General features: G+C 42.5%; 1 protein-coding gene across 1 annotated transcript; it reads left to right on the top strand.

Moving 5' to 3' along the window:
• Nucleotides 1-422: 422 nt before the first annotated feature.
• SETD4 (SET domain containing 4) lies at nt 423-9,316 on the top strand. The gene is made up of 10 exons (XM_009891314.1): nt 423-492; nt 957-1,052; nt 2,016-2,053; nt 3,606-3,694; nt 4,342-4,771; nt 5,577-5,751; nt 6,402-6,483; nt 6,836-6,916; nt 7,949-8,072; nt 8,978-9,316. Exons 1-10 carry the CDS (start codon nt 423-425, stop codon nt 9,110-9,112), a joined length of 1,320 nt encoding a protein of 439 aa, XP_009889616.1. The 3' UTR covers nt 9,113-9,316.
• The last annotated feature ends 16,164 nt before the right edge of the window (nt 9,317-25,480 follow it).

The following is a 25,480-nucleotide window of genomic DNA, read 5'->3' as shown; positions in this document are numbered from 1 at the left end:
TTCTGCGCCGCCTTAAAATGCGAGGGGCCGCGGACGGTCCCAAGCGGCGTTCGCTTCGCTGGGGCGATTCTCGGGGTGGTGTCTGTCAGGCCAGGAAGGCGGGAGAGGCCTAAGCCGTGCGGCGGGGGGAGCGCCGGGGCTCCGGGCGGGTCGGGGCCGTGGTGTGGGCGAGATGGTGCTCGGGGGCGAAGGGCTTCCCCTCCTCCCTCACCCCCATCGCCCTCCCTTGCTTAGGGCTTTGCTCGTAGTGGGTTTTCTAAATTTTAAAGAGGCAGCTTATTAAACGGCCAGTGCTCTGGTTTCTCTTACTGAGGTAAAAGAAACATGCGGTATTTGAGGGGGACTTTAAATATTTTTTAGGTAACTTTTCTTCTTTTTTTAAGTTCAGGTTGTCTAAATAGGGCAAAAATCTGTTTCCTAATATGAAGAAAAGCAGAGGCCGGACAGGTCGAAGGAGAAGAAGAAAACACTTGCAGCGTTTGATGGACGGAGGTACTATCACTGGAAGTACTGCTCAATAATAAAATAACCAGTTGTTTGACAAGGGGGCATTTTGTGACCGATATTTGTCAAACACCTTTGTGCTTTGAAAATAACATTTGTAAATGTTAGCGTTTTCTATGCAAGTATTCTAGCGTTGATTTACAGTCCCGAGCAGAGCATGGTGAATATTGTGAGCTCTCTTTTCTGGCTAATGGGAAGTACTACATAATTCTTAAATTCTTTGAGCCTTGAATAAGCTGAATAACTCCTGTAGTTGTGCTAGTTCCCAGAGGCCAATAATTTATTAAACTAGTTCAAGGGGAGCTTTTCTTGCTATTCTATTATGCCATACTAAAATGTCCAAAATACAGTTTTTCCTACCATAGGGTAAAATTTTTCAATTTCTTTTATTTTCCTATAGAGTGCTATTATATACCATTAATTCCTCCCACCCTTTTTTTTTTTTTTTAAAGTCAACTGCAGTCAAGAACTGGAATACATTAAACTTAAGAAGTGGCTGAAAGACAGAGGATTTGAAGACAGTAATTTAAGGCCAGCACAGTTCTGGGGTAATGTTTTAATTATTTATTGGTGGTACATATTTCATTCTTCTGAGAATGTTAGATTCCTGCTTTCATTTGGAATCACAAACCTGGCTGGCATCAAGGAAAAAAAAAAGCCGGTTACCATTAGTCCTTTAAGGACTTCTGGCAAATGCACATGAATGTCATTTAAGGTGAACAAGTAAGTATGGAGGCCTGAAGTACTGCAAGCTGTTTCTTACATAAAGATGCTTTCGTGTAAAACTCTGGTAAGAGGATGCTGTAGTATGCTACAAAACATACACACCTATGTCAAATTCTTTGTAGAAGTCAAGATTTTAAGTTAGTAGCACAGTTTTAAAGAAGAAAGTAATATCTCTTAAGTTTTTCCAGTATCAGAATCTAACCTTGTTATCATGTCTTCACCTTTTCTTCTATACAAGTTCAGCAGATCTAGTGATACAGAAAAGTAAACAATTTTAGAGTTGTGATTCACTTAGTACTGTTTACAGTGAAGGTATATACTTTTATTTTTTCTCTTTAAGTAGTTGAATGTTTCAAAAACTTTTATACTATTAAAGAGAGAGTAGAGAGAATAGTATGAATCAGAGAAAAAATATTATGAATAGAAATCGTAAAGTTTAGTTAACACTCTGAAACCAAGAACAGCAGTCAGTGATGAGAGATGTGTTTAAAGAAAGAATTGGGGAAAAGAAGTTGGGTATTTGCTAGAACTGGACAGCAAGTGGTGTAGGGGATGCAGGGGAAGGGCTTTCACAGGGTCCTGAAAAGAAAAAAGAGAATCAGAGAACAAAGAGAGGAGGTATATATCTGGAACAATCCATAATTGGCTTTTATGATTTGTAAGAGGTGATGTATGTTCTTTTAGAGCTTTTCCTTGCTGGCCTGTTAGTTAATTGCAGCTTATCATAGTCTTCTGTATTTTACATATATAGATATATTTAAGCATTCTCTTTGTTCTTGCTTCAGATACAGGAAGAGGACTGATGACGACAAAAGCTCTTCAGGTTAGTAATGTTGATTCTAATGCAAGAGCTCCTCAGGTTCTTTGAGATGTAATGACTTTTGCACAAGCAAAGCTCAAAATTCCAGGCAAGGTCTTCATGGTCCCTGTTGTGAATGTAATTTCTAGCCTAATACCAAAATTTGCAGTGTTGACATAGCCGTAAGACGATATCCTACATACCCTGACAACTTGTAGGATGAAGACATTCCTGTACTCATTTACAGAGGGTATGTAGTCTTGTGTTCCAGTTTAAGACAATCAGTGGCTAACTGAAACCAGGAGCAGGCCTCTTCCCTCCTGTATGCCTTCTCCCTCAGCCACTGGCTCCCACGGTTTCTTTTGCAATGGCTGTAGCATTCTTCTACACTTGTGTGGTAAGTTGCATTGGGAAGCTAAACTAACAGAAAACTATCTCTTCAAAAAAATTATTAGCTTTGATAGCTTTGCTCCTTGAAATCTGCCACCTTGGTCAGGCCAGTGCTGATACAAAGGGAGGAATGACATATCAGGAAGGGGGATGGAGGAAAGAAATGAGGCTTTAAGCAGCGTTTGGCTTTAGATTGTCTTAGCCATAATGTGAAACCATGGCTTTAACCTCACTTTGATGGCCCTCTTCTTTGTTGGTAGACCAGCTAATGGAATCATAATTTCTGTCATTCCCAGAAGAAAAGGTAGAAAAAAATACCCCACCCTTCAGATATTGGCACAGAAAGACTGAACTCTTACTGAAAAGTGCTTCTCAGAAAACAGGCTTGTTGAAGAAGTTTCCGAACTGGTATGAGAATAGTGTATCAAATAATGGGGAATCAGACCCAGAGCGTTTTACAAAATAGAGAGTATAGCAATAAGGAGGAAGGAGATGCAGCAGAGAAATCATGTGTGGGGAACAGTGTATGTTCTCATGCTGGCTTAGGGGTAGAGCCAGCAGTTGAAGCCAGAGGCTCATGTTTTCCACAGTGCTGGGAGTCTGCAGTGAGTGAAATCAGAGCTAGGCTCAACTGGGCTTGAGCAAGATAGGGAAACTCGGGAGAGGAATGGGAAGGGGAGAGTATTGGCTTGATTCATGTTCTCTCCCTACAGGCGTGGACAGATGTGGCTCAAGCCAGGCATGAAACCTAATTTACACACACAGCAGCTTGGCAAACAAGTTCAGGAATAGACATGACCTAAATTGTCCCTACAGCATACTGCTCTGTTGACAGAAGTTCAGGTATTTGTGAGATCTGATGTAGAATATATCTCAGTACAAAGAAAGTGAATAGCCAGACACCAAACTTCCTGTGAATAGCTGACTTTCTGCAGGTGACAGTTCCTACTGACTGCGATCGTCCTCCTCACCTGGACTGTGACTGTTTTAAAACCATGCCAGTTTCCATCCAGTTCAGCATCACATCTGTTTGCTTCCTGACATTGGTGTTGTCTGGGGAATATCTCTCTGTTCAGAAATCACATAGTAGATGAGTCATTTACACTTGATGTTTACTATTCTTTGTTTGTGTTGTGTTTTTTTTTTGTTTTGTTTTGGTTTGTTGTTTTTTTTTTCTCCCTCAAAGGCAGGGGATCTGGTTATTTCACTGCCTGAGAAATGCTTACTCACCACAGGCACGGTCCTTAGTAGCTGCTTGGGAGAATACATTGTGAAGTAAGTGAAAAGTGACGCTTTATGGGCAAGCTGATCTTTCCTGTGGGTTGCTCATCAGTAGATTAATCATCTTAAGTGCTGGTAGGGCTTTAAACTGAATACCCTAACTTGTATGAGTATTTCTTGTGAACTTTCATGCACGTGGAATGCTCAGATGAGTAAGGCTTGCACACAGAGCATCCCCTTTTAGCTGGGCAGAGCTGCAGGGATGTTACAGGCTTGAACTGGACCTGCCTCTAGAGCCAGCTTGGACCTAAATGCCAGTTATGAATGGTTTCTTGGGAATTTGTGAATATGCTTCAATAGGAGAAAGGGGATCAAATGGGGTTACAAAGCAGTCACATGAACATGGCCTTTTAGAAAATTCCAAACAAAGCCTTATGCTGGACGTTGAGTACTTGTTACATATCCTAAACTTCTCTCCCCCTCCCCAGAAAACAAAAAAACAACCCAAGAGGTGAGCCAGCTTTTTATAGCCCCTTTGAAATCATCAAAAGGACTTGGAGGTGAACTACAAAGAAGTTTAAAATAGAAGCTATTTATAACCTTTAAAAGAACTAGAAGAAAGATAAAATACTGCTGCATCCGTTTCCTATCTCACCTCTGTGTATCTGCTATGTTGGTATTTTTATTTTATTTTCTAATAGATGGAAGCCTCCTGTATCTCCTTTGATAGCACTGTGCACTTTTTTAATAGCAGAGAAGCATGCTGGTGAGAAATCTCTGTGGAAGCCGTATCTTGATATTTTACCCAAGACATACACTTGCGCTGTTTGTTTGGAGCATGATGTAGTAAGCCTTCTTCCTGAACCTTTAAGAAAGAAGGCACAGGAGCAGAGAACGATTCTCCATGAGTTGTACGTGTCTTCCAAAGCTTTTTTCTCTTCCCTGCAACCTTTGTTTGCTGAGAACACAGGAACTATTTTTAACTACAGTGCTCTAGAGTGGGCTTGGTGCACTATTAATACCAGGACAATATACATGAAACATTCACAGAAGGAATGTTTTTCTCTTGAGCCAGATGTTTATGCGTTGGCGCCATATTTGGATTTGCTAAACCACAGTCCAAATGTTCAGGTAAGAAACTAAAAATAGATCACTTAGTTTACTTGTGAATGCACTATCTCAATACAGTATGCATTTATGTGATGGATTAGGATTGTCTGGAGGTCAGTGAGAGATCTCACAGTGGGGGAATTGTCTATTGAGGACACACACAGGCTGAGTACTCGTGGTTTGTATATACCCTGGAGCTTGCTATTCAGCCCAAGGCAGTTGAATAAAGAGGATTCAAATGTTTCAGTTTATGTAGCAAAGGTACAGGGGAGAGCCCAGAATGGCTGGATAATATTTGCATTCAGGGTAGCTATTGAGGAGAGTCACTTACGAATTTAACCCTACTCTGCTCTCCCGAAAGGCTCCAGCTCCTGAGACAAATCTCCAGTTATGTGGTCTCTGTTTTCCACCTCTGGCTGAAGCTTGTGGGCATCCTTAAGAAAGTGTATAGAGCAGTTCCACCTTATGTCAGGGGCTGTGTGCCAACGTGGAGCTCAGATAGCACAAAAGTGGCCAGCTCTCCATGAAGCCATCTTTTATTTGCAGATTTGGGGCCTCTGTGATAAATCTACACAGTGGGTGGCACATCCTGCAGACTAAGGTTTTGATGTTTATTCTTCCTCATAATAGTATTTATAGAGTAATCCTGGTGTCCTGGTGTGGAATTGTCCAAATGGCTTGCCTTTTCAGACATCTGTAACACTATCTGTTTTATTGCAGTTAGAGGAATGCTCAATACAGTTGGGTTTTAATATTCAAGGTCTGATTCCTTTTTCACCCTGTCTTCCTGCCAAGAGTAAAACTTTTTATTTTTAATTTCTTGAAGGTAAAGGCTGCGTTTAATGAGCACACAAGAAGCTATGAAGTTCGGACAAATTCACAGTGCAAAAAATATGAAGAAGTATTTATCTGCTATGGGCCTCATGATAACCAGCGATTGCTACTAGAATATGGATTTGTTGCCATGAATAACCCTCACAGCTGTGTTTATGTCACATCAGGTTGGATATATAGATTGTCTTGACATTGAAAGGTACAATAGTAGAGAGCAGAACATCTGAGCATATTAATGCCATCTGTCTTCAACAGGAGATGTGGGTACAAAGGGATAACTACAGGATAGTGAAGAAGTGCATGCACTTGCGGATACATATGTATATATGAATATGCACAATGCATATTAAGGCATTGTGATTTTTTTAAGTGCCATCAAGATATTTGTGTGCATCTCCAAGAAGTGGAATAGAGTTTGATAGCACTTAGAACTGCATAGAATATTAGGATTGGAGTTTTAAAAATGAGTGTTTTTTGGAAACTTTTCCTTTTGTAAATTGCGATTCTTACTAGCATGTATGTAGAGCTTCCAACTTCAGGATTTAAGTCCTGATCCACACAAGCTGAAGTTGCTGAGAGTGGTTCATAACTTTAGTTTGAGTCATAATTTCCATTATAAGGATACGGTCCTGGAGATTGCTGACAGCTTTTGAGAAGTAGATACATTTTTTATTATGTTAACGTTCATCAAAATGTAGCAGGTTTTGGTCTTTGTCCTGTAGCTGCTTGAAAAATATGGTTGAAATGTCACTTCAGAATTGAGGATTGTGGTTTCTTCTGCATACCATTTAAATACCTAAAATGTGTTTTTATGCAGATATGCTCCTCATGTATTTTCCACCACTGGACAAGCAGAGAAATGCAAAAATTTCCATTCTAAAGGATCATGGTTTCTTAGAGTAGGTATCTACTCAAGTTTTTTGTTTCCATGTGAGCTTTCATTTCGGTTTTTTTGAGAGCCAAATTTGCTTCTGGTATCAAAATCCAGCATAAAATAATTCTTTGTTTTATTTAACAAACTGATTTGCTTGCTGTCTCTGGGAGAAGGTGGAAGTGGTAAACACCAATATCTAAACTTGAGATAGGTTTCAAGGTCCAGACTGTCTCCTAGCTGTGGAAGGAAGCAGAGTAAGGGGAGTCCTCTAGTTGCAAACAGCAGATCTTCCCTGGTTGACACTTGTCAGGAAGGAAGCTGTCATGCTGTAAAAGATCACCTGTACTTTCTGGATCTCATCACTTCTGACGTTTTAGGAACCTGACCTTTGGATGGGATGGACCATCTTGGAGACTCCTCACAGCCCTCAAGTTGTTAAGTCTTGGAGTAGATGAATTGTAAGTTTCAGTACTTTTTGAATATTTAGACAATATGCATGTGACATTTTCCTTTATTTACTCTTTGCTGGCTGTTTGCGAGACACTGGGACAATTTGGATTTCCTGTGTCTATCTCATTGACTCCAGCTGAGAAGTGCATAGAGGAAAAGCAAAGAACACCATATAATGTAAAGTCACTGCTTATTTGGTGCTTTGGTCTTTTACTTTCTTGTATTACACGCTAGATACACCCCGTTGTTTTCCCTTTCTATTTTGAGAACGAGATAATACTTTAAGGTTCAGACTGCAGACCTTTTTCCTGTTGGTTTGATGGGACTTTTAAATGCTATTGACTTTGTTTGATTTCTTTGAAGCATGTGTTCCACAGGCTGCTTCTGAAATTCTAGGACCAAATAAATCACTGAACTTCATCTCCACTGACTGTCAGCGCAGTTTTAAACATTCGTTCCAAATGGCAAATTTGCTTTAAACAGCATTAATAGAAAATGGTTACCTGGGCTTTGCTTGTAACAGTAAATTATAACAATAAAAAAAGTTTTCTCTTGTTTGAAGCTGTTTATGCGTAGAAGATTTGTTGCTGAGTGGAATAAGTTGATTATAAAAACTAAAAGTAAATCCCTGTGGTATTGGTTTCAAGCCCATGAAATTTGTCAGTATGTGAGGTGAGGTTTAGTGGAAGCCGTGCTAGTAAGTTCTGAGTGAATAGCTTTTACTCCTCACTGGTGCTGCTGAACTTGGTGGCAGCAAGGCAGAGCAGTGAAGACTGGAAGCGTTGGTCTAAGTGCAGACTGTCGCTTTGGCTGTAAGGGTAGGGGTGGAGGCTTGAAAGTTCTGCTCCAGACCATTAAATCCCTCCTTCTCTTTTTGCTTGCCTTATCAGTCTTGTATCTGAAAGCCTTGTGCCTTTTCCGTATATGATGACCATACTCGCCTTATGCCAGTGGTGTTATTTTTAGCATGACCGTATGCTTGTCATTCAGTTGGGGGATACAGCAAATGATTGTGTGTTGTTCAAATGTTTTTCTTTTAGTACTTGCTGGAGGAGAACTCTGCTTGGTGATGTAATTTCAGCCAGAAACGAACAGCAGGCTTTGACTGTAACAGCAAAAATATGCCATTTTTTAATAGAGGAGACACAGCATGTCCTTCTTCAGGTAATTTGACTGGAAGAACAAAGTAGCCCAGATTTCGTTCTCTCCTAGCATAAATGTACAGCAGTGTAATTTTCTGGGGTGAGAGCAGAGTGACGGAAGGAACAGACTACACTGGGGCAGTGTAGGATTTGTTTCCAGGGTGACTGATGGCACTAATTGCTCAGCAGAATTTGTGGCTGCAGCAAAGAAGGGAGGCATGTTACAAAGCTTACATGAAGCCGTGTAAACAAGGGAAAAGTGTTTAACTTTGCTCTGCTTACAGTATTAATGTGTTTGTTGAGGTTACCTCTTAAAAGAAAATGCTGTCTTGTATGAGGTGGGCCCATAAGATGTTGCAGACCTGCCACAAGTGCCTTGTTGCAGAAAGCGAAAGCTGTGTTCATTAAAGCCAGTCAAGTCAAACGAGCTACTGATATCAGCCAGTGTCCTGTGAGGGAGGTCTGTACTCTTACAAAAACTTTCTCTCCTTCCTTTCTGAACTTTGGCAAACAACATGTGTATTTAATGTCAAGTTGGATAGCTATCATGGAAAGGGTTATTAAAACCACACTTTTGCAAAGGAAACACTTACATGCACAGAGTATGAGGTGAATCTGGTCTTGAGCAACATCTTGAGCATAGTGTGGAATTAGGAGCCTGATACCAGGTAAACATTTCCCTTCCCTTCACCTCCTTGTTTTTGGTCTGCTTTCTATCCATTTTTTTTCCTTTTTTTCTTCTTCTCTTTTTTTATTTTTTTCTTTGACTATTACAGTTTCTCTTGTGGAAGGTTAAAAAAAATACTGTACTTTGATGTAGTTCATGGAATCTGTACCACAGAGGAGCTTTACAAAAATTTTATGTTCGTGTCCTATATTAAATAATCTGAATTTTTAGTAATTTAATCCCATTTGTATAAACTTCAGATTTCCCAGTTGAAAAGGAACAAAGAGAACCTCAAAAAACACCTGGCTTTGGTAGAGGCACTACATTTGGAGGATCTGAAGATACTACAAAAGTCAGCTGAGATTCTTTGCAACTTGAATATGGCAACAACTTGACCCATCTGAAGCTGTGATGGCTGTGGCTGCTTGGAGCTCATTTGCCATGGATGTGCCTTGCTCAGCTGTTTTAATGGACCTAAGCAGCAAAGAATAATGTAAAAGGTCATCAGAATATGCCTAGTTTTGTTTACAGGGTCACACAGGACCCAGAGTCTTATTTTGTTCTTTGCTGACCTTCTTCAGTAATACAAAAGGTGAGCCCAAGTGCTGGGGGGCACCACAGGCGGCTTTCATCACATCTCATCCAAATCACACTGCTATGAGCAAAACAGCTTCTGGAATAATTTGAGCAGCACCAGAATTGTGGGCTCCAGCAGTCCTAGGCTTTTACCAGCTGCCTGTATGGCTAAAGCATGGATCATAGGGTCAAGCAGATACTCCTCAGTGTGTATTTGAGCTCCGTGTGTTGTTTAGAGAAGAGACACTTCTTCAAAGGGCATTTTAGGGCAGGACCCTTATTTAAGCTGTATAAATTTCATTTATAATTGTGGTTACACTGTGATTATTTAATATTTTGTGAGGAATCCCATGTCATAGAATTTTTCATTACTGTTTCTAGTATTTTTTTAAGAACTGTGTTTTTTAAAAGTGTTTATTTTTGTAAATATATTGGGTCATTTTCTACAAGACTACTCTATTTTTGAAATAAATGAAATTGTATACATTAAAGGCATTCTAGCTAATGATATACTTTAAAGAAAAAAATACATCAAGTGAAAACTTTTAAGTATTGAGCTCAAATGCACTTTCAGACTTTCTTTGTAGCTTGTGAACGAGAATGTTACTGTGTAAACTTGCCTGGATTTGAGGATTCCAGGGGTTTTCCCTGCTTTCTTTTTCTGCGTGGGTCTATTTGGGTGTGCTGGTTTTGTCTGGGGTAGAGTTCATTTTCTTCATAGTAGCTAGTATGGGGTTTTGTTCTGGGTTTATGCTGAAAACAGTGTTGATAATACAGGGATGTTTTAGTTACTGCTGAGCAGTGTTTACGCAGAGTCAAGGCATATTCTGCTCCTCATAGCACCCTGCCGGTGGGGCGCTGGGGGTGCACAGGAGGTTGTGGGGCAGGGGGGGTAGTCATGCTCAGCATATAGGGCTGAGGGAAGAAGAAAGAATGAGGGGGGACATTCGGAGTTACGGCATTTGTCTTCCCAAGTCACATGATGGAGCCCTGCTTTCCTGGACATGGCTGAAACCTGCCTACCCATGGGAAGCGGGGAATGAATGCCTGTTTTGCTTTGCTTTGCCTGCGCGGCTTTTGCTTTACTTATTGACAAGTTTTCTCACTTACACTCTTCTTATTCTCTCCCCCATCCCACCGGGGGGAGAATAAGTGAGCGGCTGTGTGCTGCATGGTTGCCGGCTGGGGTTAAACCACGACATTGGGACGGGAAATGTCTTGATACCTGGAACTCTGAGAAGGGCCTTTCCTTACCTAGAAGGAAATGTTGGATTAGGTTCAAAAGATGGGGGGAACTGAGAAGTGTAACTTTGCTATTACTCAGTTTCCAAAAGCAAAAGTTCTTGGGTTTGAGGTGCCATCTTCATAACCTCTTCCTAGGATTAGGAAATTCTGAAAATAAGGTATTTTCTGCCTTGTTGACTCTAATGCACTGAAACTTTTGTATGCTCAGGCTTTCTGTGCCATTCATACGGAGATGCTGACAGTGTGTGGTTACGTTACATTTCAGAGCAGAGGGCAGGTTGAATGGGTTGGAACTGAAGTGCTTTCTGGAGCTAGAAGCACATTTGTTACATCCTTTGGGTCAACTTAATTTCACATTTGCCTAAACTCTGGTTTTAACCCCTGCAAGTCACTTGGCACCATATTTTATACTCCGGTCAGTCCTATTCTGAGGTATCTCCTGGGATGAGATGACTGGATTTGGGAACGCAATCTCTACTGATCGCACTGAGGGCAATTCTCATCAGCTTGCGTAAGGGTCCTTCTGTACCACTGAACCTGGCTGCAGCAGGGGTAGCGGGGCTGAGACCCTGACCCTGTCACTGTTGCCCGTTCATTTTGATTAGGGCTGCAAAAAGGTCTACAGAAGTCATGGATGACATGAAGAGGGTGGATGAGGACTGAGCGTTCACAATGCAAGAAGGAAGCAAGCTTTCAAAGGAAGCTTAAAAAAGTCAGATTCAAAACTAACAGAATGTGGTAACCAACCCATTGATGTTACTCAGGAATACAGAGAGAAAAGTTGTCACGGGTGCAGAGCACATGTATGTGGAAGGCAGAGCTGTTGGCGGTTACCAGCCATCTTACTCAGTCCCCTGATCTCAAAATACTTGAAGGTTGTGAGGGTATTGATGGCAAGTATTGTACGTGCTCGACCTGTGCTTGCTCTTTTAAGGTGTCGGTGGACACTGTGGGGAAAAAGGGAACGGGGCTAGAGGGATCCTTGCTTTGAACAGCTCCTGCAGTTTTGATGATTACAGTTGAACTGTTTGACCTCTTACTTTCTTTTAAGAAAAACTTTTTTCATTCTCTAAGAACAGATGTGTTTCTCATTTTATAATTATATACTGAGATGGTACCAGAGTTAAAGCAGATGCAGATAAGGATGTTTGTTTATTTGTTTGTTTTTTCTTCCTTTCTGTAGGTGGCAATTCTAAGAACTTTACAAAACTTCTGTACCCTGTGTCCTGCAGGATGGATACTAGTTTGACAGCGGTTTATTTACTTCAGTATTGCACTATAGACCACGCATTTATACCAGGTGGTTTGAATACGGGCTCTGCTTCTGTGGCTCCTACACACCCTCCAGGGAGTGCAGGAAGAGGACGTGGCAGTGCAGGAGGGTAGACAGTATGAATTGCTTGTCTGTTTCTTGCCTGTAAGCAGGGCAGTAAGCCCCCAGCTTTACCTTAAGCACTGTAGCAAGTGTTCTGAATAGAGCCATGTGTGTTTAATGTCAAAGGCAAAATCCTGCCTGAATAAACTGGAACTAGTGCTTTTGTAACATGCATCAATAGCAATGGATTTTTAACAGGAATAAACCAGCGTGACACAGGTCATGAGTCAGCATTTATGTGTATATATATGTATATATGTATTTATGTGTATATATATATATGCCTAGTCAGCAAAAAAAATTTCTTTTTTTGAATCAAACCTAAACTATGTGCAAGACAGCGCATCCTAAGCTGGGCTTAGAGCTAGGGTGCCTGAGGAACTGACTGTGCTGGGAGTGCTCTCCAGCTGTCTTACGGAACACTAAATCATGTTTTCAAAGAGTGAAGACGCTTACTGTCAGCCTCTGCTTTAACTAGAGGCCCTTTGAGCTGCAAACATCTTAATCACTTGGCTTCAGTGACGTGCTGTTAACATTTGGCTCTGGCTCTCTGTTACCCTTAGAAGGGATTTAGCTGTGATCTTAGTGTGGAAAGACATACTTTATTTCCCTCTTTGTATGAGTTTCCTTTTGGATTGTATCTGCAAATCTCAGTAATGGTAGGAAAACCCCCCCAGCTTTTTACCATTAGCAACACAAACCTGGTACAGACCGTGGTGGTGAGTTAGATTCTCTTCCAGCTTGTGCAGTGTTGCTCAAAGAGAGCTAAAGTGGGGATGCGTTCTGTGACTGCAGTGAAACCACTGGGTTTGGGTAGGTGTAATGAGAGAAGCTTTACTTCTTGTAGTAAAAGCGTGAGACAGAAATAGCACAACTTGATTTTTTTTTTTTTTTTTTTGAGTGGGGGAATTGATTTAGTGCAGTCTGAAGTCACTGAAAAATTATAAACATGAAACCTCACAACAGTATCTTTCCTGTGTCAATTTATGTAAATACGGCATGGATTTTCTTTGATCTTCTACAGAGAGTGGCTTCTAGTTTATAGTTTTCTTCAGCTGTGATGTGTGGAGATCATCCATCATTGCTAAGTGCCTTTAGACCTGTCTGTTTCAGGACAAGATAAGGGAGTATCAACTCTCATACCCTGATAATTAAAGCTTTTAGGTACACTATGAAAACATTTCAAAGATGACATTCTCGAAGAAAGAGCTTTTAAAAATGATGTCTCCCAGGGTATATAGCCCCTCCCCACCTAGAAGGTAAAGAATACCCCTTTAAAAATGCCACACTTGGGCATCACTTGAAGTGTCTGTTTGCACTCTGTGCATCTGTGACTACAAAGATGGAGATGAACTCTAGGACAGAGGGAAATAGTCCAAAAATAAATTTATGGGAATTTACGCAATAAATATGAACTAAAGTTGCTAAAAGATTTACAAATTTTCCCTAAATTTGGACTAACAATTGGTTTTGAACCATGTGAAATTAATGATTTTTATCATTTCAGCACAAAAGCAGGGAAATCAGCTCAGTGACTGAATTCAACTAGTAGGACTTGATTTTATCCTATCAGACAAAGCTTAGGTGGCATCAGTCTGTTGCAGGTTGGAGTGAAAAGAAGAATATACATTTCCAATTCATTCCACTGAATATTTTAGTGGATATCTATAATTCCGGAATTAAGTTTTAGAAAGCACTGCAATGAGCTATATCCAGTGGTAAAGCCAAGATACTCGATGAACTCCGAACTAAACTGTGTAAAACTACTGTAACAATCTCTGTATTGTCCACTAGGTGATGCAACTGTACTACAGAGAAATAAGAAGTTACAGTCTATCCATGTGGAATTGTAATCCTAGCTACTGTATTAGGTTTCTAAGAAAAAGCATTGTCTTCAGCGATACACCACAGTTGGTATTAGATAAATAGTTAAAAACGTAGTTTTCTTTCTGCTGGTTTCAAGTGAAACATGAAGCTTTGTAATCTTTTATCTTCTCTCAGTTTTATTGTATTTTAACTTTGTTGGAGTTGCTCCTCTCTCAAGTTGAATCACGTTGTTCTTCCCTGAAACTATTACCCGAGACGTAACTAATGGTTCAAATCATCTTTGTTCCATTAACTTAACCCCATGCAATGGAGAACTGTCTGCTCATGTGTTTTTTCTTCAGAGTTTAGGGGCCAGATTCATCTTTTGCACAGACCTCTTTCAATAATGTCCTTGATGGGGCTAATTGAACTCCAATTTAAACATTTCCTTTGTGTAGGGTGATTTTGTGGACTCTCCCTTGTGTCGGTTCTCCAGTGTCAAATAGTAATAAGCTGATGTTTGACCCTTTCCTTTGCTGGGGATTTCTTCATGGCCCGCGTTCATGACTTGTGTCTGCTTATGAGTTGTGATGCGTGCTCGTTGCCTTGCTCACTTTCCCAGGGGCTTCTGAAACAGCCAGTGTGTGTGTCTACACTGCACGTCCTTGGAGGCCCATCAGATTGTCCCACTTGCTCTGCAGCTAAAAAGAGGAGGAACGGAGGAATCTGCTGCTTGCAAAGTGACAACCGTTGTCTCCCAAAGCCCTGTCCCTGGTTCCTTAGCTCTTTCCCCCTGCCCCTGGTTCTGGACCATACTGCAACATGCCAATCTTGAGAGCGCTGAAGTGGATGGGGCTCCAGTACCACCCTGTGCATGGCAGGAGGCAGGTATTTGCAGTGAGCTTTTAACGTAAGAACATTTTTCCTCTTTGCGTACACCTGTACTTGTTCCAAGTCTGGCAGGGCCAGCTGTGTCCATCGCTTTACCTCTCCACTAGGATGCCAGAGTTGGGCTGGAGAAACTGTTAGATGTGCACTGTGTCCCTTGTAGATACATCCAGCAGGCACTTGATGTGCTATTTTAGTAGTTCCCTCCTGCTGGGGCTGCTCTGGAAGGAGCTGGCCATGGCAGTTTGGCTCTTTTGACCCTTGGCAGGCAATAGTGACCATGGAGAGGACAGAGGGACATTCTCAGCATGAGGCTGGTGCCATGCCTGTCTGTACCACCCTGCCTGGGCCAGCATCCAGAGCCTGTATCTCTATCTGTAAGAAGCCAGACTTCTTTCCAGCACTGAATTTGTGTATCCTTCCCACAAGATGAACTTTGCATCGACAGAGATGGTTTGGTGTGGGTGGGCTGGCCTGCAGAGGATGTTGGCGAGAGATCAGAAGGGACCATGCCATCCCGAGATGACTCATGCCGCTCTGAACTGTTTCTGAGGAGTACTTAGATGCTGGGCTGGTCAGCCCCTGGCTCTGGAGTGGGAAAACACTGCAGGTCGTGGGAGACTCCTAAAGGCCTGCGAAGGGTGCCGTGTGGGCTGGGCTGTGGAGATGGAAGGGGAAGGGTAGGCTAGGACAGAAGGGGCAGAGTGGTCCCACTGGAGAGGGTATGTTTTCTAGACTAATAAAAAGCACACGCTGCTGTTTGGCTTTTCTCTAAGTTTGTGTAGATAACTGGACAGTTCTACTGCTCCCTCAGAAATGGTGTGGTGGCCCAGGTGGCCATTTCTGTGCCTTTTTGGGAAGGGGTGGGAAGGTGAGAGGGGTAAACCTATGGTCTGGACAGTAACCCTTAGAAGATCATATAGCGTCAGGCAAGTATGTACGTGTGTGCCTGTGTGTACCATGCTGTGGCTGGCCAGTGCTCTCCTACCTTCACGGCAGCAGGGCTATTTGGTTTACTTGGCTGTGTAACCCTGGTTTGGCATTAGGCTGAAGGACAGGGGAGAAAGAATGCTGTTTGTGCCAGAGGTGCAGTGATAGAGGGAGACTTTTGGTTGTGCTGGTCCACCCGGGTGTCTCGTTGCTCCCTGTTGTTGTGCAGAGATGGAGATGGGCATGGATCCCTCAGTGTTGCCAGGTGGGAAACCTCTCATATCAGGCTTCTGGTGCGGCAGTGTAGTCAGCGTCTCTGTCATGGAGAGATGTGTGATGTCTCCTATTGTCGCTCACTGGTGGGGTTGCCCTGCTGTATGGAATAGGAGTTGAGGGATACGGCCTGCTCTGGCTGGGAATGTTCTCCGGCGTGGAGGTATTGAGTGAGGTAGGGAATGTGTATTGGAGGAAACAGAAAGCAATGAGCAGTCCCCAGATTTCCTCTGGCATTTCAAATGGGGTGCTCTCATGATCACCACTTTGAATATGCTCCAAGGCTAAGGCGGTGTGGATGGTCAGAGAGGGGGGCTTTGAGCGTACAGCCAACAGCATTCACAAAGACAGCTTAGGTGTGGCGTTTGAGGCTGCTCTTTTATGTCTCATTTGATAGAAGTTGGCTAATGTGTTCAGAAAATACGTGAGAGTGGAAGCAGAGAGTAGCATATTGAAACATACAGAGATTTGTTTTCTCATGCATCCAGGCTAAAATCACCATAGAAAGTCAGAAATTTTGAACTCAACCTTGATCTTAACTATGTGTGAGACAGTGGCAATGATGGGTGCTTGTATTCCTCCAAAGAAGTCCCTGCCTATGGGAACAGCCATTCCCTTTCTAGATACAGGTAGAGAGCCACGTATGTTGGTCACAGGCCCTGAGGAGCACAGCAGACCAGTCTGCTCTGAACCTCAGGAGACTTAACATTGTCTCTATCCCTGGCTGCTTCCAGCAAAAACTGTGAAAAATCAGTTCATCCTATGTCTGTTTTATGCTGATTTAATTCCACTTGACTCAAGCGGAGTTACACCTTGCCTTTGATATCTGGCCTCAGGGCTTCATTAGGCATCGTTGTAGTCCAAAGCTTGCTGACAGAAATCAGTTTATGTGGGTTCATGCCTTATTTTCATTATTTTTTTAAGAAAAGAACAAAATGGATTGCAATTACAGAGGAGTTGCTACAGCCTGGTAGGAGGAACAGAGAGCATGACTCCTCTTCCAACCTACTCTTTGCACTGGAAGCACCAGGGCGTAGGTGGAACTCTTTCACTTGGGGAGAGCTGAGTGTGTGTGTGTGAGAGAGAGAGAGGGAGAGAGAGAGAGCTCAAACCCCCCTCTGTGCAGTGTGGCTGGACGGGGTAAGAGGAGGCCGGGTATGGTACCGCTCAGTCTGTCAGCAGACGTATAGCTCAGCCTTGGCTCTCCTGATGTGCATTACATTTGGGTCGTGACCGGGATGACATCCTGCAGTGTGGGTGGAAGTTTCATGGTCACAGCGTTTGCACCACTTCAACCTACTCATTCTTCATGTAGCTCTTTGTTTCCTCTGGTGCAAGCACAGAGGCAAAGCCACAGAGGAACAGCACCTGGCCCAGCTGAAGTGCCATGGTTGGGCTGCCATATGCCTGACTTTTTACTGAAAGGAGCGTTGTTTGGGTGGAAAAAGCAGAATTTGGTTCTTTCTCTGGGACTTCCAGAAGGCAGAGAGCCCCTTTGGTGCTGCAGTGGATGGAGTGTGCCTGACTGGCCACATCTATGCAGTCGAGCAGTACGGCAAGGGCGTTGCATGGCCAATGAGACCTGCGCATGCTGGTCTTAATCTATGTGTGCCAGGCAATCAGTTTGCTCCCATACAGTCTGATACGTGCCACCTGTACGTGCTCTGGCCACCTGGGCCTTATAAATAAAGCCACACATGCACAGTGAAGCCACCATGTTCATGCCCGTGGGACTTGCTGGCAAGCCGGTCCTTGGTTTATGCCTCCCTGAGAGTAATCAGGGAGCCTGGGGCAGGAGTCCTGTCCTGAAGCCTGAAGGAATATCCCTGCTGAAGTTTCGAGCTGTAACATCAAAAGTAGGTGGAAACTCATATCACAGCATTGGCAATTTTTATTAACATATTTTTCAAAATTCTTGGGAGAATCACCTGATGAGGATAAACACCCTCCCTCACCTTAAAAAAAAAAAAAAAAAGAGAGAGAAGCAACAATGGAAAAACAATGGGTTAAGGGTTTCTAATTTCAAAATTGTTAAACAAAGAAACCCCAGACCATTGCAAAATGAAACAGCATGAAAAATGTTCTTAATGTACCCACATTCTCCGGAGCTTCCCCCCTGCATTCCCCACTGGTTCAAGATGAAAGTAAGATTTGAATCTAAGTCAATAACAAGATGCAACTGTTGAATGTCAAGTAGGGGGGAAAATGTGAGCATTACTAGGATAATTCAGAGAACAGCTGCTGCAGCTACTCATCGTTGTAGTAGTTGGAAAAAGATGCTACTCCCCTTGGGAGGAAGAGGCAAATTTCTGGTAACTTGGTGTCCTCGGGGCAGTAGGCAACACGGTCGTGACGCTGTGTGAGCCCAGGACAGGCAGACATCAGGACGGAGATACCTCTGAGGGTTTCGGCTTTGAGGTCTCTGTGCCATGCTGCTTCTCCCCTAAACACTTTCCTGCCTCTGGTGGGGTGTAGAGTTAGAGACGGTGAGGTGAGCGGATACCGTGATACAACGACCTGAGACAAATACTATTGGCAGTCTTAGGTAGTAAATGTAGAGCTAAATGGACCACAATCCTATGTTTAAAAGGAGGAAGGGTCAAAAGAAGACTGATAGTTGGTTATTTAAATCATTCTTTAAACACCTCTTCCAGTCATATAGCTTGAGCTATTTTTACCTGTCTCAAAGCTCTCCACGACTGATAAATATTTTAAAAAATACAGTATATGCTGGTTATTACTGGTTGCAGGTTGCAGCTTATATGTAAATCAAGTGCCGCTGACGGAAAGCTCCACTGTATGCCCTCTTTGCACTCTGACCACTTCAATATTAGAGAATCATTCTCTCCATTAGTGCACTTACATTATGAAGAATGATGTGGAACAGAGGTACTAGCAACTCCTCCTTTGTTTATGGCTAGAAAATATCTGACTGCTTAAAAGAACATGAAAACGAATTTTGTCTTCCTTTCCTATTACTGTCAAACAAACTTCACCTCCGCGCTCAACATCACATGGAATTTGTCACTGGCAGGAAGCGTAAACCCTACCTTGTGAATATATAACTTACAGTCACTTCAGAGGGAGAAAAAAAATCCTTTCATCATGTTCAGTTTTCTTCACTGTTTTATTTCACTTAAAACATCACTCACTACCAAATGGTATTTGTCAGTAGTAATTGGCAAATGCTGGAGGCGGTTTTCAAGGCTGTCTGAATGGAAAATCTCAAAGCAGTTGTCTGCACTGAAAGAAAATATTACATTTGATCTTTTTATGATTCTTGCAGACATGATGTATGTCTGCATTCCTCAGCTCGAAAAATTCTTGGTGTTTGGGTTTCTTTTCCTTTAAATGACAGGAAGTAACACTTCACTGTTATGTTGCAGTATTGTCTGAGAATTAACCACAACATAATGGTAATGTACATTTTTTTTATGCTTTACAGAGATTCGTTTTTATTAGCCATTTATTGTGGTTTTGCTTGTTGGCAAGCTTCAGATCCTCCGAATGATAACTGTGGCTATTGCATTTCATCTACGTTTGTATTTAGACCTGTATTTCTTCTGATGTCTTCTTTCTAAACAATGTCTCCCTCAAAGATTGCCTTGCAATAAATCAGTTTTCCCCTAATGCAATTGTACAAATTTATTATTGTCACCTCTGCCTCTGTGCTTTTTGGTCATCAAGACAAAGGATAGATGGCATGATACATTAACACTGTGGTTCAAGTCGGCAGAGCTGGGCTGTTCCTAGTGCCAAGTAAAACTCAGTACCAGGGAGTGGAAGACACAATCGTAGGTGAACAGTAACTCTCAGAGCCCCTGACAACCTCCAGCACTGCTTAAAAATGCTACTGCTGGGCTCCTCAGCATTTTAAAACCTATTGGCATGTAAAGTGTAACTGATTCCCACCTTTTAATAATTTTAACTTTGGTTTTATATATGACAAAACACCCATTGAGGGGTTCTTTTGCCTTCAGTGTTGGCAATGGTTAATTCTGCAGCATGCTAACAGCCTGGTAGCACACATTAGGCGTGCAGAATATCCCTCTGTCCCAGAGGTGAGCATGTTGCTCCTGGCTTCAGGGCTACTGCTTTGCATCTGGAAAAGTCACTAATGCCTTGGCCCAGCAATTCCCAAGCGTCTGAAGTCCCAGCGTGATGCCTGAGCTCCCTCAGCACTGGTGCAAAGCCCTGAGGGCAGCAGTTCTCTGCAGCCACCTGAAGGACAGCAATGACTTGGTGGTACCATGGTGTTCTCAACAAAAAAAGAAAAAAAAAAGAGCAAGTGAGCATGTGGCTTTCCATGGGATGCTGCTCCAGGGGTGGATGGCTGCCTGGATCCTTTCTGCCGCTCCCGGCCCAGAGAGGGAAACCCCTCTGTGCCCTGGCACCCCACAGGGATGACTTCTCCCTTCTTCCTACGATGAGGCACTGCTGGGCTGGCCTCTGCCACCAAGGTCTGCATGACAGGAAAGGCCCTTCTCTTCTGCCATCTCCTGCTGGCTGCTGGACCAGAGGAAGTTAGCACTGCTTTGAGGTCTTCCTAGAAAAGGCAAAATTGCTGAAAACTTATTCAGGGAGCACCTTTGCTGTCGCCTAAGGGCCTGCCATCTGCCTCTCTCTGACATCGTTAGGTTGGCCTGAAAATGCCAAGACTGTATGAAAAATAACTGTGCTGATTTTTCATTTTGTTTCACTTGCCTTCTGGGTTCCAGCTGTACTAAACTCAAGTCTTCTTTACAATAATCAGAAGAAGGAGAGAGTGATTTTTCCATGCAAGCTAGAAGCGTGATTCTGCAAATGGAGGCTTTGAACCCTGCAACCAGCAGAGGCTGTGGGCAGCTCTGAGGTACTCTGTAGCATCTTGGTTACAGCACCAGAAACAAATCACAGAATCACAGAAGGGTCAGGGTTGGAAGGGACCTCTGGAGTTCATCTAGTCCACCCCCCCTGCCAGAGCAGGGTCACCTACAGCAGCATGAAATACTAAAATCCTAGCTGTCTATCTCCTGGAAAAAAACTGTGCTATGTGGCTCGGTTTGCTACAGTTAAACAAAATGCTGTTCATTCGTATAGATGATACTCTGAGAAACAGTGCTCATAGTGAGGGGGGGGTGTGTGTACAATATATACACAAACGCACATGCGTATACATACAATTTCCTTTTAAATGTCAACACCCCCTTCAAAAGATAGTGTAATCCCACAGGAGAGAAATGACAGCTTATTTGCAAACAATGCTGTGTTTGTTTTATTTTGTACCAGACATGAATTAAGTTGTTTTCCCTCCATGAAGGATTATGGGGTTTGCACTGAGTCATTGTGGGACTGTTGGCCGGGGGAGGTCAGATAAGGCTAGTGTGGTTGCAAGTGGAGACCTGATAAGCTAAATTAGGTGTTTGGGGGGCTATAGGGGGCTCTCTCGGGGTGCCTGCGTGGTATGCAGTGGGCTGCAAGTGGGCAGAGTCAGCTCACAGGTTGGGAGAGGGGAGTGAAGGCGCTAACTGAGGCCATGGCTGCTCCTTAAAGCATGATAAAGGCTGCTGGGGGTTTGGGGGGCTGTGGGGGTGTCACCCTCCAGACCCACTGCTTCTGCCCACACCCCTCCACCCGCTCCCTGGGCTGCTGCCACCCCGGTCCCCCAGCCCCCCAGCCCAAAGCCTGGCACGCAGAGAGCCAGGCTGCTTCAATCCCTGTGGAACCATTCTCCCCTGCGCAGCGGGGGCACCGTCTGCTGGGGGTGGCGGGGGGAGACCCATAGGAAATGGGGGTTTGTTAATTTTGCTGCCTGTGGAGTAACTTGGTCTTAGTGCAGTGCACCAAGTGCACCAGTAGTTTTCTCTCTCTTGTTTGTCTGCGATGGAAGCTCACTCTCTCCTGTGTGTAGGGATGCGCTCCCGCTCTTGTTGGGCAGTATTCAATAAGAAATACCATCTTTTTTTTTTTTCGCAGCCTGTGACTCAAGCTATGCAGCCACATCTGCTGTGGCTCTGAAGACTGTCACTTTTCCACAGTTCCCAAATTAATGCCACATCAGAGATTCCTAAGCCAATAACACAATTAGTTAACAAAACTATGCAAGATCATGAGAAAAATTAAAGACAAGCTGCGACAGTCTTCCATCCCCAAAAGTTTTGTGGGTCTTGTTTAATTACTATCCAAAGGCAGTTACTGTTGTCTTCTTGTAAATCTTGTCTGAGAGTATTCAGGAATGTTTTGCTTTATTTTTGTCACCAATCGGCAGAACAATAAATGCACAAAGAACCCTTCATTTTTCTCTCCTCTGTTGACACATGGAACTGAGGACTCGGTGATGTGCATGAGAAATGATCAGTCTTTTAGAAAAAAGTGCCAGTCAAATGTTTTCACCAGAAGGGGAGGGTGTGATGCCAGACCCAGCAGAATAGCTCTGCCTTATGTCACTTAAGTTCTTACTTCATGTGCAATATATGCGGAGCCACGTGGTCAGTGAAAAAGCGTGGGGAACCACAGAGGCCTACGGCAACATTAGAGCATCCTTCAGACGTAGAAGGGTGCAGCAGCTGCAGATCCAAATAAGTCAGTCTAGATTTGGTAGTCTGGATCCCTCTCTAAGATGACAACTTGGTGAAAGCCTTGCACCAATGAACTTGGCAGTGCTGAAAGGTGCATCCTCGTGTGTCAGAGAGGGGACGAATGGAGAAAGAGAGAAAGAGAGGAATGGAGAAAGAGAGGAAGGGGGAAAGGGAGAAAGGAAAAGAAAGAAAAAGAAAGAGAAAGAAAGAAAGAAAGAAAGAGAAAGAAAGAAAGAAAGAAAGAAAGAAAGAAAGAAAAAAGAAAGAAAAAGAAGAAAGAGAGAGAAAGAGAAAGAAAGGGAGGAAGTAAGGAGGAAAGAAAAGAAGAAGGAAAGAAGGAAAAAAGAAAGAAAAAGAAAGAAGAAGAAAAAGAAAGAAAACGAACAAACCACTGTGCTGAAAACACAGGGAACACAGCAGCAGAGTCTGGTTCACCATACTGAGGAAGATACACATGTGGCTGAGAGGCATATAGGAAATAGAAGAGTGTATGCAATAATCACGAGGGTTTCAGAAGGATTGGTCTTGGTTGTCACACAAACGATCAGTTCTGAGTATGTGATGCACTTTGTCACAGCAGAAGCATTCTGCAGAACTGATGGGCTGCTTTTGTGTAGTGCAATATTAGAGTTTGCTGTGTAGCTTTCCCCAGGTGCCAGCCAATGGGGTATGTTTTTAAACAGCCTTTTAAATAAAACCTGTAACCTGGGCTGTGATTAATTGATTCTTTATATTTGAAAGCACATTGAAGTTCCAGCCAAGATCAAGACTTCTTTGATTTGAGGCAGTCATTAGAAGTTGTTTTTTCTTTAAGTCAGTTGCTCTAATTTGTACGTAATGTTTTAGAGCTTAGAAATTCTACAAATGCATATTTTTACTTACTTTAATAATTCTTAATATGTTTTAATAGCTAAAATCATTAAGTATGTGTAATTTTAAGACTGTTTTAGGGTGCACCTCTAAATGTTCATCTCCCTATCACAATGCACACAACTGAAGTCAGTTTAAAATATTTTATTGATTGAATTAATTCATCTTAGTGCCTCTCCCAGACAATACATGTCCATGCTCTGCAGTATAATTTCTGTGTTCAAGAGTCATTCAGATCTGCAGAAAGCCATCAGGAACATTAAAAAAGCGAAGGTAGGGAGTGCTTCCTCCTGTCCTAGAACAGTTTGTTTATGGTCAGAATGAGTAAAAAGCATTTCTATCATCTGCCCAATGTGAACAGTTTCTGACCTTTTAAGGTTAAATAGATGAATCGGAGTCTTCCTTGCTGAATTCATACCAACTAGAACTGGATGGCAGTTCAAACTATTTGGGGTTAAATTCAGTTGTATGCAAAATAGACGTTCTTCCACTTACTTTCTAACATGAGCTATTTGAACAGGAGCTAAGAGATGCTCAGGCCATATTTCAGCCCTTTCTTCAGGAATGGATTCACTTCATTGCACATTTGTTCTTCGGCTGAGACACTTGGAAGTCAATGGGATATTTAAGCTGGGGATTTGACTGCCTTCAGGATACTGGTAAACCTTGTGACTGTTGGGTTTTGGTATATGAAAATACAGGTTCAGTGCTCAGAGGCGGCCAAAAAGGCAAACAGGCTATTAGAGATTACTGGAAAAGGGGCAGGGAAGGAACAGAGCATTTTTTCAGCCTCTGTATGACTCATGAGTATGACTCCTTTTAGATAGGAATAATATAGCATAGTATAGTATAATACAATGCAATACAATGTAAATAATATGATGCATGCCTCTTTGATTATCACTTCTTGAATAATGCAAAACTAACAAAGGTAAAGAGAAGGGCAAAGACTGAAGTGATCCCTGCAGAAAGTAAGTTTAAATAGGCCAATTTTCATAAGTTTTGGAAAACAGACAAATGGGATAGGAAAGGGTTATGATAGGGGACTATAAAATCCTAAATAGTATGGGGAAGGCAGATAGGGAAAGGGTAAATATTCTTTGTCAAAACACAAGCAGTAGGGGGTGCCTAGTGGGATTATAAAGCAAAAAACAAAAGGGAAAAGTTTTTCACAGTAGTGCGTAATTGGTTTATTGAGCTTATTGCTGCAAGATGTCCTGGAGACCAAAAGGAGAAGTGGTTTCCAAAAGGGTCGAGATGAAGACAGAGCCGATGGTCTGGATGCAAACTGGAACAAGACCATCAGGCTTATTCTGTGTCTTATGCTTTTCCCTTGAGCATCTGTCCTGACTGCTTGTCAGAGACTGGACATTGGGACAAATGGTCTTAGTTCTCATACGGAATTGCCATTTCTTTCTATGCTCTCGTGTTCAGAAGCTGCCAGATGGTAGCCTCATGAATGTATGTTTTGCTGCTCACTCTTTTCCAGCTCCATAACCATGAAAGGTGCGTTATATACTCGTAAGACACAAAGTGGGCACAGGAGGCCGATTTCTACTTCCTGAATGGATAATTTGTGTGCGAAACTCTTTTCCAAAGTAGCTGAAAATGTGAGCATGCCATTATATTTTTTCAGTAATGCAGCTCACAATAGAGCTAGTTTATCACAGTTGATTTCGGAAAGATGTCTATGGGGCTGGACCAGTATGGTGCTTGAGGAGCATGCTGATCAAAAGCGGTAAAATCACTTGTTTCTGATTTTGCAAAGGATTAACTTGAGAGTGAACTCCAGCTAACAAACCAAATTATTCATGGCAGAATGAAAGGAAATGATAATATAGCTTCCCAGAATGATGGACTAATACTTTGGTGCTGAAATAAATTTGAGAAAGTTAAAACAAAAGAAGGAATTGGCACAGGTCTGCAGTTGTTTCCAAAGGACCAAAAATACAGTGCAGAGCCCACACATTAGCAGGTGATAGGGTTGCAGTTTGGAAACTTGAGTCGTCTACCCTTTCATCTAGACAATTGTGCTTATTAAAATGTACAAGTCTCCTGTGTCTGCTTAAGCTGTCCAACTTTGTGACTTAAGAACAGACTTAACAATTGCTCAACATTTTTATTATTTAAGTCTTAAAGAACCTTTCTTTGGCAAGTCCTTTCTGGGTTACAAATTTCATTTAGTCAGGATAAGCTTTTAAGGGAAAAGCGCTGGCACTGTAAAAATGTTTTACTCCTTAAAC

Source organism: Charadrius vociferus, unplaced genomic scaffold, assembly GCF_000708025.1.
Source record: "Charadrius vociferus isolate BGI_N301 unplaced genomic scaffold, ASM70802v2 scaffold298, whole genome shotgun sequence".
In the NCBI taxonomy this organism is placed as follows: domain Eukaryota; kingdom Metazoa; phylum Chordata; class Aves; order Charadriiformes; family Charadriidae; genus Charadrius; species Charadrius vociferus.
This window is presented reverse-complemented; position numbering and strand designations above follow the sequence as displayed.

Bases quoted from the DNA above. Each gene is read 5' to 3' on its own strand.
- SETD4 (XM_009891314.1), top strand. From the start codon at position 423: ATGAAGAAAAGCAGAGGCCGGACAGGTCGAAGGAGAAGAAGAAAACAC. The intron at 493-956 runs GTACTATCACTG...TTTTTTTTAAAG, and splicing joins GCAGCGTTTGATGGACGGAG to TCAACTGCAGTCAAGAACTG. The intron at 6,917-7,948 runs GTAAGTTTCAGT...TTTTTCTTTTAG, and splicing joins AGTCTTGGAGTAGATGAATT to TACTTGCTGGAGGAGAACTC.